General features: G+C 41.6%; 1 protein-coding gene across 1 annotated transcript in view; it reads right to left on the bottom strand.

Moving 5' to 3' along the window:
* The window catches only part of nup37 (nucleoporin 37), a 44,855-nt gene that overhangs the window by 28,068 nt on the left and 3,099 nt on the right, over positions 1–13,688 (bottom strand). Inside the window, exons 2-4 of the mRNA XM_043708754.2 lie at positions 12,817–12,941; positions 9,703–9,775; positions 5,200–5,294 (exon numbers count right to left, since the gene is read on the bottom strand). Coding sequence (XP_043564689.2) covers positions 5,200–5,294; positions 9,703–9,775; positions 12,817–12,941 — 293 coding nt within the window. The remainder of the gene's footprint in view (positions 1–5,199; positions 5,295–9,702; positions 9,776–12,816; positions 12,942–13,688) is intronic.

The following is a 13,688-nucleotide window of genomic DNA, read 5'->3' as shown; positions in this document are numbered from 1 at the left end:
GTGGGCCGAAGGGCCTGTTCTGTGCTGTACTTTTCGATGTCCTATGTATTCACTCAGGTAGATAAAAACAAGGACTGCAGAAGCTGGAAACCCAAGTCTGGATTAGAGTGGTGCTGGAAAAGCACAGTAGGTCAGGCAGCATCCGAGGAGCAGGAAAATCAACATTTCGGGCAAAAGCCCTTCATCAGCAATCACTCAGCCTGTCAAATTGTGAAGATGCAAAAATGGCCTTTGCAGTGGTCTTCTTGTCAGATGTGGGAGTTTAAAGAGAGTTTAAGGGTTACTGCGGATTATATCTGCCATAAATGCTGTTGGATGTAAATCTTATCAGATTGAATGGATCGGTTGGAGAGACAGATAGAAGCAATGACGAATTTGCAACAGCAACAGTATGTGATGGATGGCAGTTATAGGAAGGGGGGAAAGTCTCAAGTACAGTCACATTGATGGGTTAACTCCAGGAAGGGTAAGAGAGCTAGGCAGCTAGTGCAGGAGTCTTTTGTGGATATATCCATTTCAAACAGGTATGCTGTTCTGGAAAATGTAGGGGGTGATGGATTCTCAGGGGAACGTAGCACGAACAGCCACATTTCTGGTATTGAGACTGGCTCTAATGCAACAAGGGGTACGTCGGCTTCCAAGAGATCAATTGTGTTAGGGAATTCTGTAGTCCGAGGTACAGACAGATGTTTCTGTGGCCAGCAGAGAAAAAGCAGAATGGTGCGTTGTTTCCCTGGTGCCAGGATCAAGGATGTCTCAGAGAGGGTGCAGAATGTTCTCACAGGAGGGAGGGGCCAGCAAGAGGTCATTGTCCACATTGGAACCAATGATATAGGAAGGGAAAAGGTTGAGACTCTGAAGGTAGATTACAGAGAGTTAGGCAGAAATTTAAAAAGGAGGTAATCAAGGGTAGTAATATCTGGATTACCCCCAGTGCTACGAGCTAGTGAGGGCAGGAATAGGAGGATAGAGCAGATGAATGCATGGCTGAGGAGCTGGTGTATGGGAGAAGGATTCACATTTTTGGATCATTGGAATCTCTTTTGGGGTAAAAGTGACATGTACGAGGAAGACAGATTGCACCTAAATTGGAAGGGGACTAATATACTGGCAGGGAAATTTGCTAGAACTGCTTGGGAGGATTTAAACTAGTAAGGTGGGGGAGGTGGGACCCAGGGAGATAGTGAGGAAAGAGATCGGTCTGAGACGGGTACAGCTGAGAACAGAAGTGAGTCAATCAGTCAGAGCAGGCAGGGACAAGGTAGGACCAATAAATTAAACTGCATTTATTTCAATGCAAGGGGCCTAACAGGGAAGTAATATGAACTCAGGGCATGGTTAGGAACGTGGGACTGGGATTTCATAGCAATTACTGAAACATGGCTCAGGGATGGGCAGGACTGGCAGCTTAAGGTTCCAGGATACAAATACTACAGGAAGGATAGAAAGGGAGGCAAGAGAGGAGGGGGAGTAATGTTTTTGATAAGGGATAGCATTACAGCTGTGCTGAGGGAGGTATTACCGGGAATGCATCCAGGGACGTTATTTGGGTGGAACTGAGAAGTAAGAAAGGGATGATCCCTTATTGGGATTGTATTATAGACCCCCCAATAGTCAGAGGAAAATTGAGAAACATTCTTGTAAGGAGATCTCAGCTATCTGTAAGAATAATAGGGTGGTTATGGTAGGGGATTTTAACTTTCCAAACATCGACTGGGACCGCCATAGTGGTAAAAATTTAGATGGAGAGGAATTTGTTAAGTGTGTACAAGGCAATTTTCTGATTCAGTATGTAGATGTATCTACTAAAGAAGGTGCAAAACTTGACCTACTCTTGGGAATTAAGGCAGGGCAGGTGACTGAGGTGTCAGTGGGGGAGCACTTTGGGGCCAGCGACCATAATTCTATTCATTGGAAAATAGTGATGGAAAAGGATAGACCAGATCTAAAAGTTGAAGTTCTAAATTGGAGAAAGGTCAATTTTGACGGTATTAGACAAGAACTTTTGAAAGCTGATTGGAGGCAGATGTTTGCAGGTAAAGGGACGGTTGGAAAATGGGAAGCCTTCAGAAATGAGATAACAAGAATCCAGAGAAAGTATATTCCTGTCAGGGTGAATATAAAGGCAGGTAGGTATAGGGAATGCTGGATGACTAAAGAAATTGAGGGTTTGGTTAAGAAAAAGGAAGCATATGTCAGGTATAGACAGGATAGATCGAGTGAATCCTTAGAAGAGTATAAAGAAAGTAGGAGTATACTTAAGAGGGAAATCAGGAGGGCAAAACGGGGACATGAGATAGCTTTGGGCAAATAGAATTAAGGAGAATCCAAAGGGTTTTTACAAATACATTAAAGACAAAAGGGTAACTGGGGAGATAATAGGGCCCCTCAAAGATCAGCAAGGCGGCCTTTGTGTGGAGCCACAGAAAATGGGGGAGATACTAAATGAATATTTTGCATCAGTATTTACTGTGGAAAAGGATATGGGAGATATAGACTGTAGGGAACTAGATGGTGACATCTTGCAAAATGCCCAGATTACAGAGGAGGAAGTGCTGGATGTCTTGAAACGGTTAAAGGTGGATAAATCCCCAGGACCTGATCAGGTGCACCCGAGAACTCTGTGGGAAGCTGGGCCTCTTGCTGAGATATTTGTATCATCGATAGTCACAGGTGAGGTGCCGGAAGACTGGAGGTTGGCAAACGTGGTGCCACTGTTTAAGAAGGGCGGTAAGGACAAGCCAGGGAACTATAGACCAGTAAGCCTGACGTCAGTGGTCGGCAAGTTATTGGAGGGGATTCTGAGGGACAAGACTCACATGTATTTGGAAAGGCAAGGACTGATTCGGGATAGTCAACATTGCTTTGTGCGTGGGAAATCATGTCTCACAAACTTGATTGAGTTTTTTGAAGAAGTAACAAAGAAGATTGATGAGGGCAGAGTGGTAGATGTGATCTACATGGACTTCAGTAAGTCATTCGACAAGGTTCCCCATGGGAGACTGATTAGCAAGGTTAGAGCTCATGGAATATAGGGAGAACTAGCCACTTGGATACAGAACTGGCTCAAAGGTAGAAGACAGAGGGTGGTGGTGGTGGGTTGTTTTTCAGACTGGAATGCCACAAGGATCGGTGCTTGGCCCTCTACTTTTTGTCATTTACATAAATGATTTGGATGCGAGCATAAGAGGTACAGTTAGTAAGTTTGCAGATGACACCAAAATTGTAGGCGTAGTGGACATCGAAGAGGGTTACCTCAGATTACAACAGGATCTGGACCAGATGGGCCAATGGGCTGAGAAGTGGCAGATGGAGTTTAATTCAGATAAATGCAAGGTGCTGCATTTTGGGAAAGCAAATCTTAGCAGGACTTATACACTTAATGGTAAGGTCCTAGGGAGTGTTGCTGAACAAAGAGACCTTGGGGTGCAGGTTCATAGCTCCTTGAAAGTGGAGTCTCAGGTAGATAGGATAGTGAAGAAGACTTTATTGGTCAGAGTACTGAGTACAGGAGTTGGGAGGTTATGTTGCAGCTGTACAGGACATTGGTTAGGCCACTGTTGGAATATTGCGTGCAATTCTGGTCTCCTTCCTATCGGAAAGATGTTGTGAAACTTGAAAGGGTTCAGAAAAGATTTACAAGGATGTTGCCAGGGTTGGAGGATCTGAGCTACAGGGAGAGGTTGAACAGGCTGGGGCTGTTTTCCCTGGAGCGTCGGAGGCTGGGGGGTGACCTTATAGAGGTTTACAAAATTATGAGGGGCATGGATAGGATAAGTAGACAAAGTCTTTTCCCTGGGATCGGGGAGCCCAGAACTAGAGGGCATAAGTTTAGGGTGAGAGGGGAAATATATAAAAGAGACTTAAGGGGCAATGTTTTCACACAGAGGGTGGTACGTGTATGGAATGAGCTGCCAGAGGATGTAGTGGAGGCTGGTATAATTGCAACATTTAAGAGGCATTTGGATGGGTATATAAATAGGAAGGTTTTGGAGGGATTTGGGCCGGGTGCTGGCAGGTGGGACTAGATTGGGTTGGGATATCTGGTCGGCATGGACGGGTTGGACTGAAGGGTCTGTTTTCATACTGTACATCTCTATGACTCTAAATCACACTGCAATAGTCTCCCGTCCAGCTTTGGATCATCTGCAAACTTTGAGACAGTACATTTAGTTCCTGCGGAGTGCAGTGGAGGCCGGGACGCTAAATGGCTTCAGGCAGAGATTGATAAATTCTTGATGTCACAAGGAATTAAGGGCTACAGGGAAAATGCTGGTAAGTGAAGTTGAAATGCCCATCAGCCATGATTGAATGGCGGAGTGGACTCGATGGGCCAAATGGCCTTACTTCCACTCCTATGTCTTATGGTCAAGTAAATCATTAACATATATTGTTAATAAGTGGGGTCCTAGTACTAATCCCTAAAGTACCGAAGTAGTCAAGTGTCTGCCATTTAGAAAAAGACTCATTCATTGCTATTCTGTTTACTGTCTGCAAAACACATTTCTGCCCATCTCTCTGCACTACCCCCAATCCCATACATTTTACACATGGAAATTTACACATTAGTGATGTTGCTCAAGGGATGAATGAAACAAGCAAATGAGGGTTCAGCTCCCATGCTTCTTTGAATTAAATACCATGGAATCATTTAAGTCCACTCAAGAGGGAAGACAGAACCTTAGGTTAACATCTCATGGACCAGGCATGACTTTTTTTAAAATCATTATATAAGTATATTGAGCAATCACAGCTATTTCTGCTTGAAATAAAAGGTCTATTTGACACACACTGTAACCGGCAACTTCCAAACTGGCTGTAATATAACTGGCATTATGTTTTGCTCAGCTTTCAATATAAGTAAGAGGCTGCTTTAAGCCTGGGAGCTTTTAGAGCAGTGGCAACCATGGCTCTGGTGTCCTCAACAACAATATCATCCAAAGCCATCTCTGCCAAGTCAGTATGCCGAGAAATCAAAATATCAAAAAGTTTGCCTTGGCAACAGTTTATTTAATCTGGCAACGGGCAGCAGAGAAAAAGAAAATCAATGGAGAAAGACAGAATTAACCAACTTTTCCCTTACGTTAACTGTGAAAGAAACAAAGCACTTCCCCTCTTCCCACACAAGAAAGTTTGTTTGCAGGCTAATAGAGTTTACAGCTTAAACCTGAAAATATGGATAATAAATCCTGTACCTACCGGCATGTGTGATCATCACTAACACTTGCGATTTGTTTCCCAGTGTTGGGGTCAAATACTAGATCGTTGATGTAATCAGTATGACCTTCTATTACCTACATGGAATAATAAATCAGGACACTTCAGTGGAAATCTAAATTTGAACAATGGCCTTATTTCAACTCAGCTGGTTCGATGTCACATTTCATTAATATTTCAGTACTTGGAACTAACTGACGTAGACAGTTCATTTAAGTCCAGCACAACACATTGGCTGAGCAGAGAACTCACTGCAAAATGATTACCTTAACTGCTGCCACTGAATAGCATACAGATAGCTCAGAACCAAATCATCTAACTTATAATTTATCAATTGCACTCATGTTCGGATGAGGTTAACCCTGCCTTAGGGAGGATATCAAAGCTTTGCAAGGAGATTTACTAAACTAGTGTCTGGGATAAGAAACTTCGAAGTTCAGAAAGAGACTGAAGAAACTGGGATTTTGTCTGGACAGCAGAAAAGGAAGAGTGGAATTTTAATCGAGGTGTTCAAAATTATGGAGATTTTTAAAAGAGTAAATCAGGAGAAACTGTTCCTATTGGCAGCAATCAGAGAACATTTAAGATCTTTGGCAGTACAGCTCTGGGGAAGGGGAGATGAAGAGAAATCCTTCTTAATTCTGTGAGCTGTTGTGATCTGGGGCATGTTGCCTGCAAGGGCGATGGAATCACATTCAATAGGAACCTTTGAGAGAAAATACCTCAAAAGATGATATGTTCAGGAGCATGGAAAAGATCAGGGTGGGGGGGAAAATCGGTGCACATTGGCACTTTATCTCAAAACCATACAACCAACAAAGTACCTTTTGAGATGTCCTCATCATTGTGACACAGGAAAACACAACATTCATTTTGTCCACAGCTAGCTCCCCAAAACACCCATACAATAAAACCAGATAAGGTGTTTTGATGATGTTTCACCATGGTCCCTCTCTATCCTATCAGATTCCACAATACTCAAACAGAGTGGCATAACATTGCCAATTTCACAGAAACTACATGATATGCTGGAGTATTATCAGCAAGTCCTGGGTGTAGTTAAGTTTCACAAGTAATTCTTGCTCTGAATCCTGTCTTCTCATCTCCTGAATTCATTAACTCCTTGCTTAGACACAGTTCTTACAACTTAGGGGATCTTTATTCAACTGCAGGTCTGACAAAGTGTCAACGATGGGGGTCATTCCAGAACTGCTACAATGGCCATGCTCTTCTGACACCCAGGGAGAGCTAACGGGGGTGAACACTTCACTCCAGAATATCCTTGATTTGGAGAAGCCTGTGTCGGACAGCATTAAAAAAAACACATACAACTTTCTCCAGAATATCCTGACTGATTGAAATGCCTCCTTTCTTACTATTTATCACTTCAAATGAATTAGGCTTTAAAAATCAGGGTCTGTATATTTCAGGAACTGAACCACTGGGAATCTGAATTTTGTATTTTTAAGAAAGATATAACCACTAATAAAGCACTCCCTCACGTCCTTAGCTTATCTCAACACAACAGGCAGGTAATAATTGTCATGCAGGGGAAAACAGCAGTCAATTTGTTCACAGCAAGCTTATCAAAACAGCAATGTGATAACGAGCAGATAACATGTATTTTGATGATGTTGGTTGCAGGGTAAATATTGGTCATAAATACGAGGGTAAAGCTCCCTACCCTTCTTCAACTAGAAATCTCAACTAGAGAGGCCAGAGGAAGCCCCCAGCTGAAAAGATGTAAGAAAGGAAAATACAAGATTTGCAAAGAGATATAGACACGCCAAGTGTATGTGGGAAATAACTGGAAGACAGATGTGAGAAAATCTGAAGATATTCACTGTGGCAGAAAGAGCAGAAAAGAAGAATATTATTTAATGGAGAGAGACTACAGATTGCTGCAGTACTGAGGGTCCTGGGTATCATTAACATGAATCATAAAGGTACAGCTTGTGTGTGCAGCAAGAGGTTAGGAAGGAGTATGGAATGTTAGCTTTTATAGCAATGAGGATGGAGTATAAAAGGAAAGAGGTCTTGCACCTTCTGTTACAGAGCCTTAGTGAACTGTACCTGGAGTTCTTTGCACAGTTTGGTCTCCTTACTTGAGGGATGGATCTACACTAGATGATGATGCAGGTACTGTTACAATGTTTAAAAGACATTTATAAATACAGAACAACCTCAGTTACCCGAACATCAAATATCCAAATTTTGGATTATCCAAACAAGATCTCAAGGTCCTGTAAAAAAGTTACATCAAAGAGGTGTTACTGACACTGATCACAATCAGGAAATCAGAGTGCATCAGCTAGGAGGGTAATGAGTTGACTGCAACAGCGTATGGGATTTTAAACGATCTAATGTTTATGGAGTGGGGTGGGGGGTGTGGTTGGAAGGATGTTCAGAAGAGTATTTCAGTAATCAAATACGATTGCAAGTGAATTGATAGGTTTTCACCTGGTCTGAAATGGTGAGATGTTATCAGAATTGTGATGAGAATTTTGAACGATCGGTCTCAATTTGAAAGCTGGCAAATGAAATGAAATCAGGATGAGTGAGGAGTTTGTATTGGGTGATGAAAAGGCTGGTTTTGGTATTTCCAGTGTTTTAATTGCAGGAACTTCTAATGAAGCAAAGTTAACAAAATTATCCATATTTACTAAGTTGTAACTAATTTTAAGATAGTAAGTATTTAAAATTAAAAATTACTTCATGTTAGATATAATTATTTTGACTCTTATACCTGCTGTGAGGCATAACGTTACATCTAAAGATATATTCATCCAAGATGGATAAAATCGACACCAACAATATCCATTTAATAGATTACTCATTTGAAGTGGACACAAAGCTGTGATTGGAGCAGGGAAGCAAAGAAACACAAGCACCTCAAGCAACAGCAACTGCATATTTTCTTCAAAAGAGAATAACCGACTTCCACCTCTATGAATTTTATGTACACAAAAAGTGATGTTATTTGTAAAATGTTAAAAGCTTTTAAGCAATACCCAGTGTTTGTGCACAGTTAGAGTCATAGAGATGTACAGCATAGAAACAGATCCTTTGGTCCAACTCGTCCATGCTGACCAGCTATCCCAACCCAATCTAGTCCCACCTGCCAGCACCCGGCCCATATCCCTCCAAACCCTTCCTATTCATATACCCATCCAAATGCCTTTTAAATGTTGTAATTGTACCAGCCTCCACTACATCCTCTGGCAGCTCATTCCATACACGTACCACCCTCTGCATGAAAAAGTTGCCCCTTAGGTTTCTTTTATATCTTTCCCCTCTCACCCTAAACCACACCCTCTAGTTCTGGACTCCCCCACCCCAGGGACTTTATCGATTGAATGAATTAAAAACTCTGTAAACATGCTTTTTTACATAACTATGTTCAATATGGCTTCCTTTGTTTACGATCAGATCAGTAACCTGAACAAAATACTCCCCGCCCATCTCTTTCGAATATTTGAGGTTGTTCTGTACATGGATAGGAAAGATTTGGAGAGACATGGGCCCGGAGCAGGCAGGTGGGAGTAATTTAGTCTGGGATTATGTTTGGCATGGACTGATTGGACCGAAGGGTCTGTTTCGGTGCTATATGACTCCCACTTCACAGAAAGTTCCCTCAACTGCTGCTGGGATGAAGCGATTGCCTTACAAGGAAAGATTGACTGGTTCAGCCTCTATTTATTAGGGTTTAAAAAAATGAGAGGTGATCTTATCGAAATGTGTAAGATCCCAAGAAGGCCTGATGGGGTACATACTGAAAAGATGTTTCTCCGTCCTTGGGACTCTAGAACTGGGTGGGGGTGGTAACACAGTTTAAAAATAAGGGGTCTCTTACATAACATGGAGAGGAGGATTATTTTTTCTCACAGATGATTGTTAATCTTTGTAATTATCTCTCCCAGTGATCAATGGAGGCTAAGTCATTGAATTTGTTCAAAGCTGATTTTGTGTTTTTTCGATTTACAAGTGAGTCACGGGTTATAGGAGACAGACAGAAAATTTCAGTTAAGGTCACAAGATAATTCACAATCTTCTTGAACAGCAGAGGCAACTTGGACGAATGGTCCTTCTGCTGCTGCAACTTCTTAGTATGTTATAATTGAGGGAGATGTGTGTTTTATTTTGTCATTGTGCTGTTAATGTATGTAATGTCCCAGATATTCAAGATTTAGTAAACACATGCTCTCAACGCTTGGTCAGGCCACTGTTTATCCCTCAGTCCAGATTGCAACAGGTCAATCATTAGTTAATGTCTGTGAGATCTGGCTGTGTACAAATTACTTGCCATGTTTCTTACATTGCAAGAGTCATACTTCATTGGTCATAAAACAGTTTGGAATACGAAAGATGCTACTCAAATGCAGCATTGTTCGTTCTCTTCAGTGGATGAATGATATAAATTTCATTTCTATAGTGCCTTTCACAATCAATGATGTATTTTGTGAAGCAGTCACTTAGAAGATGTACCTGCCACCTGGTGTCTTCCTTGAGATCAGATGTTAGCAGCCTCAACTTTCTGTCAGCGTCTGCAGTGCAAAACCTGCAACAATTAAACCAAATTAAAGTATGAAAATTGAAAAGGAAGCACTTTTTACTTAAAAGCAAAATACTGTGCATGTTGGAAATCTGGAGAAATTCCTCAGGTCTGGCACCATCTGTGGACAGAAACAGTTACTGTTTCACGTTCAGTGTGACTCTTCTTTGGACTTGAAAGTGGTTCAAAGTGGGTTCTTTTATACTTTTAATCGAAGAGGAGAAGGTGCAAAGGGAGTCGATAAGACAGTGCACAAGACAGAGGTAATTAATTGTGGAGAAAGAGCAAAAGAGATGTAAAATGGGTAACTAAAATGGGTTTAAATTCAGGTGTGATAGGGAGAAAGTGAGTAAAATATGCAAGACAAGCTCTTTGGGGGTTCGCAGGGGGAAACACAGGATAAGCACTCAGTCTGCGTTTGATCTTGCCAATGTAAAGGTGAGAGGCCAATACATCTGAGCTCTTAAAATAAAGCTGATCTTTATTCTTTCCATTATAGACCATGATACATGTACAGGTTAGAAGTTCCTGGGTTCATAGTGCACCCAGAGATGTCAGCGCAAGGGTAAAGTAGGTTCAGACAAGGCCATAATGATATAAGATGCATGAGCTAGAGTAGACCATTCAGTCCCTCAGGTTTGCTCCACTATTCAATGAGATCATGTCTGATCTAACAATCTTCAACTCCACTTTCCTGCCTTTTCCCCACAACCCTTGCTCGCCTGATTGATTAAAATCTGTCTCAGCGTTGAATATACTGAATGGCCCAGCTTTCAAAGCCCTCTGCAGTAAAGAATTTCACAGATTCACTATTCTCTGAGAGAAGAAATTCCTCCTCATCTCTGTCTTAAATGATAATTGCTTACTTTGAGACTATGAACTAGACTCTCTCAAGAAGGGAAGCAAACTTTCCACATCTACCCTGTCAAGTTCCCTAAGAGTTTTAAGTGCTTCAATAAGGTTGCTTCTCATTATTCTAAACTCCAATGAGTATATGCCCAATCTACTCAACCTCTCCTTATCAGACAGTCTCTTCAGACCTGTGATCAACTGAGTGAACATTCTTTGGACTGCCCCCAGTGCTGGTACATCTTCCCTTTGACAAAGGGCCTAAAATAGTTCATATTCCAGTTATCACCTGACCAACACCTTATATTATTTTTAAGCAAGGCTTTCCTATTTTTATGCTGTCCCTATTACCTGCTGAACTTAGACACTAACTTTTTATGATTCATGCATGAGGACTCCCAAATCCCCCAGTGCTGTAGCTTTCTGCAGTATTTGTCCATTAAAGTAACATTCAGTTCCTCTGTACTGTCTGTTAAAGTATTCTTTATGACAGCAGGTGGGACTTCTGTTTGACATTTCATCCAAAAGTCAACACCTCCAACAGTGCAGCACTCCCTCAGTACTGCACGGGAGAAGCCAGCCTAGGTCTCAAATCTCTGCAGTGGGATTGGTATATACAACATTCTGACTCAGAAACAGACACAGCCACTGAGGCCTGGCCAAAACACAGAGTATCATAAACCAACACAGTGGCTGAAAGTATCCCTTAATTGGTAGTACAAATTCTAACTACACTGAAAAACAAATTGAAAAGCCTCAAAAGTGACTTCTCATTTATAAGCTGAAAGTAATGAGCACATTCTAGTCTGTAATATTTCATATAATTTATCGCTAACTGACATCAGCCTGTATTTACATAGCGACAATCAAGCACATTATCCATTGCATTAGATATATTTAAAATCAATCAATAGAGCAATACTTCTATCTCAATAAGAAAGTTTTTTCTGATTTAATACCTGTCAACATAACTTGCAAACTTGAATGGAAAACTCAACTGTAATTTCTAACAGAATAAAATAGCCTTTTATCGAAAAACATAAAGCAAAATGTGAGTACCGTCACCACAAACAGGCATCGTTCATCACCATCAACTGCTAGAAGTGTTCAAAATCATGAGTGGTTAATACAAAGCAGATGGGGAGAAACCGGTGCCATTATCAGAAGGATCAAAAACAAGGCATTGTTTAGAGTGAAGGGGAAAAAAGCAGAGGCAACATAAGTAAAACTGTTTATATACAGTGGATGTACTATTGGAGACTGTGATGGAGGCAGGCTCCATTGTGTCTATCAAATAGGAACTAGTTAATTATTTGAAGAGGAAGGCTTGCAGGGCTACACAGAAAGGGCATAGTAGTGGGACTAGTTGAATTGTCTTTGTCGAGAGCATGCAAGGATGCGAAGGCTGAATGGTTTCCTCTGTGTTGTCGCCAGTCTATTAGCCTGTTTTAATACAGAAGCACACTAAGGTACTGTTTACGTTCCTGAGATTGTCATCCAAAAGGTCAGGGCTAATAATCCAGAAAACTGAAATCCCACCTTTGCAGTCACAATTCCAATTCAGTTTTACAGGCGGCACGATGGCTGAGTAGTTAGCACTGCCGCCTCACAGCGCCAGGGACCCAGGTTTGATCCCAGCCTTGGGTGATTGTCTGTGTGGAGTTTGCACATTCTCCTTGTGTCTGCATGGGTTTCTTCCGTTGCTCCGGTTTCCTCCCACAATCCAAAGATGTGCAGGTCAGGTGGATTGGCATGTTAAGTTACCCATAGTGTTAGGTGCATGAGTCAGAGGGAAATGGGTTTACTCTTCGGAGGATCGGTGTGGACTTGTTGGGCCGAAGGGCCTGTTTCCGCACTGTAGGGAATCTAATCTAAAAATCTGCAAAATAAGATGTTGGTATTGGGAAAGATGACTTTGACACGATGCTGATTACCATAAAAATTCATCAGGGCCTTGAGGTAATTAAATCTGCCACTTTTACCCAAGGTGGACCTATTCCAGACACACAGCAATGCGGTTGACTCTTGAGTGGCGTTTGCAGTGGCGCAGAGAGATACTCAGTTGTGTTGAACCTGCCGCGTTAAGTCAAAAGCGAAGGATCCATCATACCCTTCTCAATGACAAAGATAATCAATACCAGCCTTCCCAGTGACATCTACATTCTTACAATGAATTAGAAAGTAATCGTATCTCTTACTGGATCAGTTGTGTCAGTGTGTCCATCTTAGTTTCTGGACTCCATGCGATCGAATCTACCCGAATTCCTCGATTAAATGTCTGAAGTGTCTTGAATTCCATACCTCTTATTTCCGCATCTTCTTCCTAAAAGATATTACAATGGAATACTCATAATATTCACAAACAAATTCAGCCCTGAGTTGATAGAGTCCTAGCCTCTGAATCAAAAGGTGCTGGGTTCAGATGTTACCCCTGAACTGAGTGGTTGCTGGGCCATTTCAAAGGGCAGCTAAGAGTCAATCACATTGCTGTGGGCCTGGAGTCACATGTCAATGCCACACTTCCTTCCCTAAAGGACATTCGTGAACCAGATATTTACATGGTCACCTATGCTAAGGTTAGTTTATAAGCCAGGTTTTATTAACTGAATTTAATTTCCCCCAGTGCTCTGATGGGATTTGAACCTGTGTCCCAGAGCATGTGCCTCAGCCTCTGGATTACAAGTCCAGCAATAACATTGAAACATTCAGCCCATTGAGCCTACTCCACCGCTCAATGAGATTAAGGCTGATCACTTACCTTGGCATCTTTTTCCTGGACTATTCCCATATTCTTTGAAGGCATGAGTAGACATTGATAACCCTTTGGCTACTAATGTCTGCCTTCTTGTTATGACAGATCCTAAACTATTATTTTGAAGCTGTGCACTAGGAGTTTTCCCTGGTGGGCATATTAATCCTTCAAACAATGTAATGTATAGAGTAAAAAATACAAACTATGCAATCACCGTGTTGTTATGGTTTGCAAGATCATCCCATATATAAATTGGCTCTTACAGTTTCTATTGCACAAATATACTATAGATATTTTAAAAAGAGCGATGGAGGTATT

Source organism: Chiloscyllium plagiosum, unplaced genomic scaffold (assembly GCF_037043375.1).
Source record: "Chiloscyllium plagiosum isolate Xiang-an unplaced genomic scaffold, Cpla_swu_hap1 HiC_scaffold_19, whole genome shotgun sequence".
Taxonomy (NCBI): Eukaryota; Metazoa; Chordata; class Chondrichthyes; order Orectolobiformes; family Hemiscylliidae; genus Chiloscyllium; species Chiloscyllium plagiosum.
The sequence above is the reverse complement of the archived record's forward strand: the minus strand, read 5'-3'. Positions and strand labels throughout refer to the sequence as shown.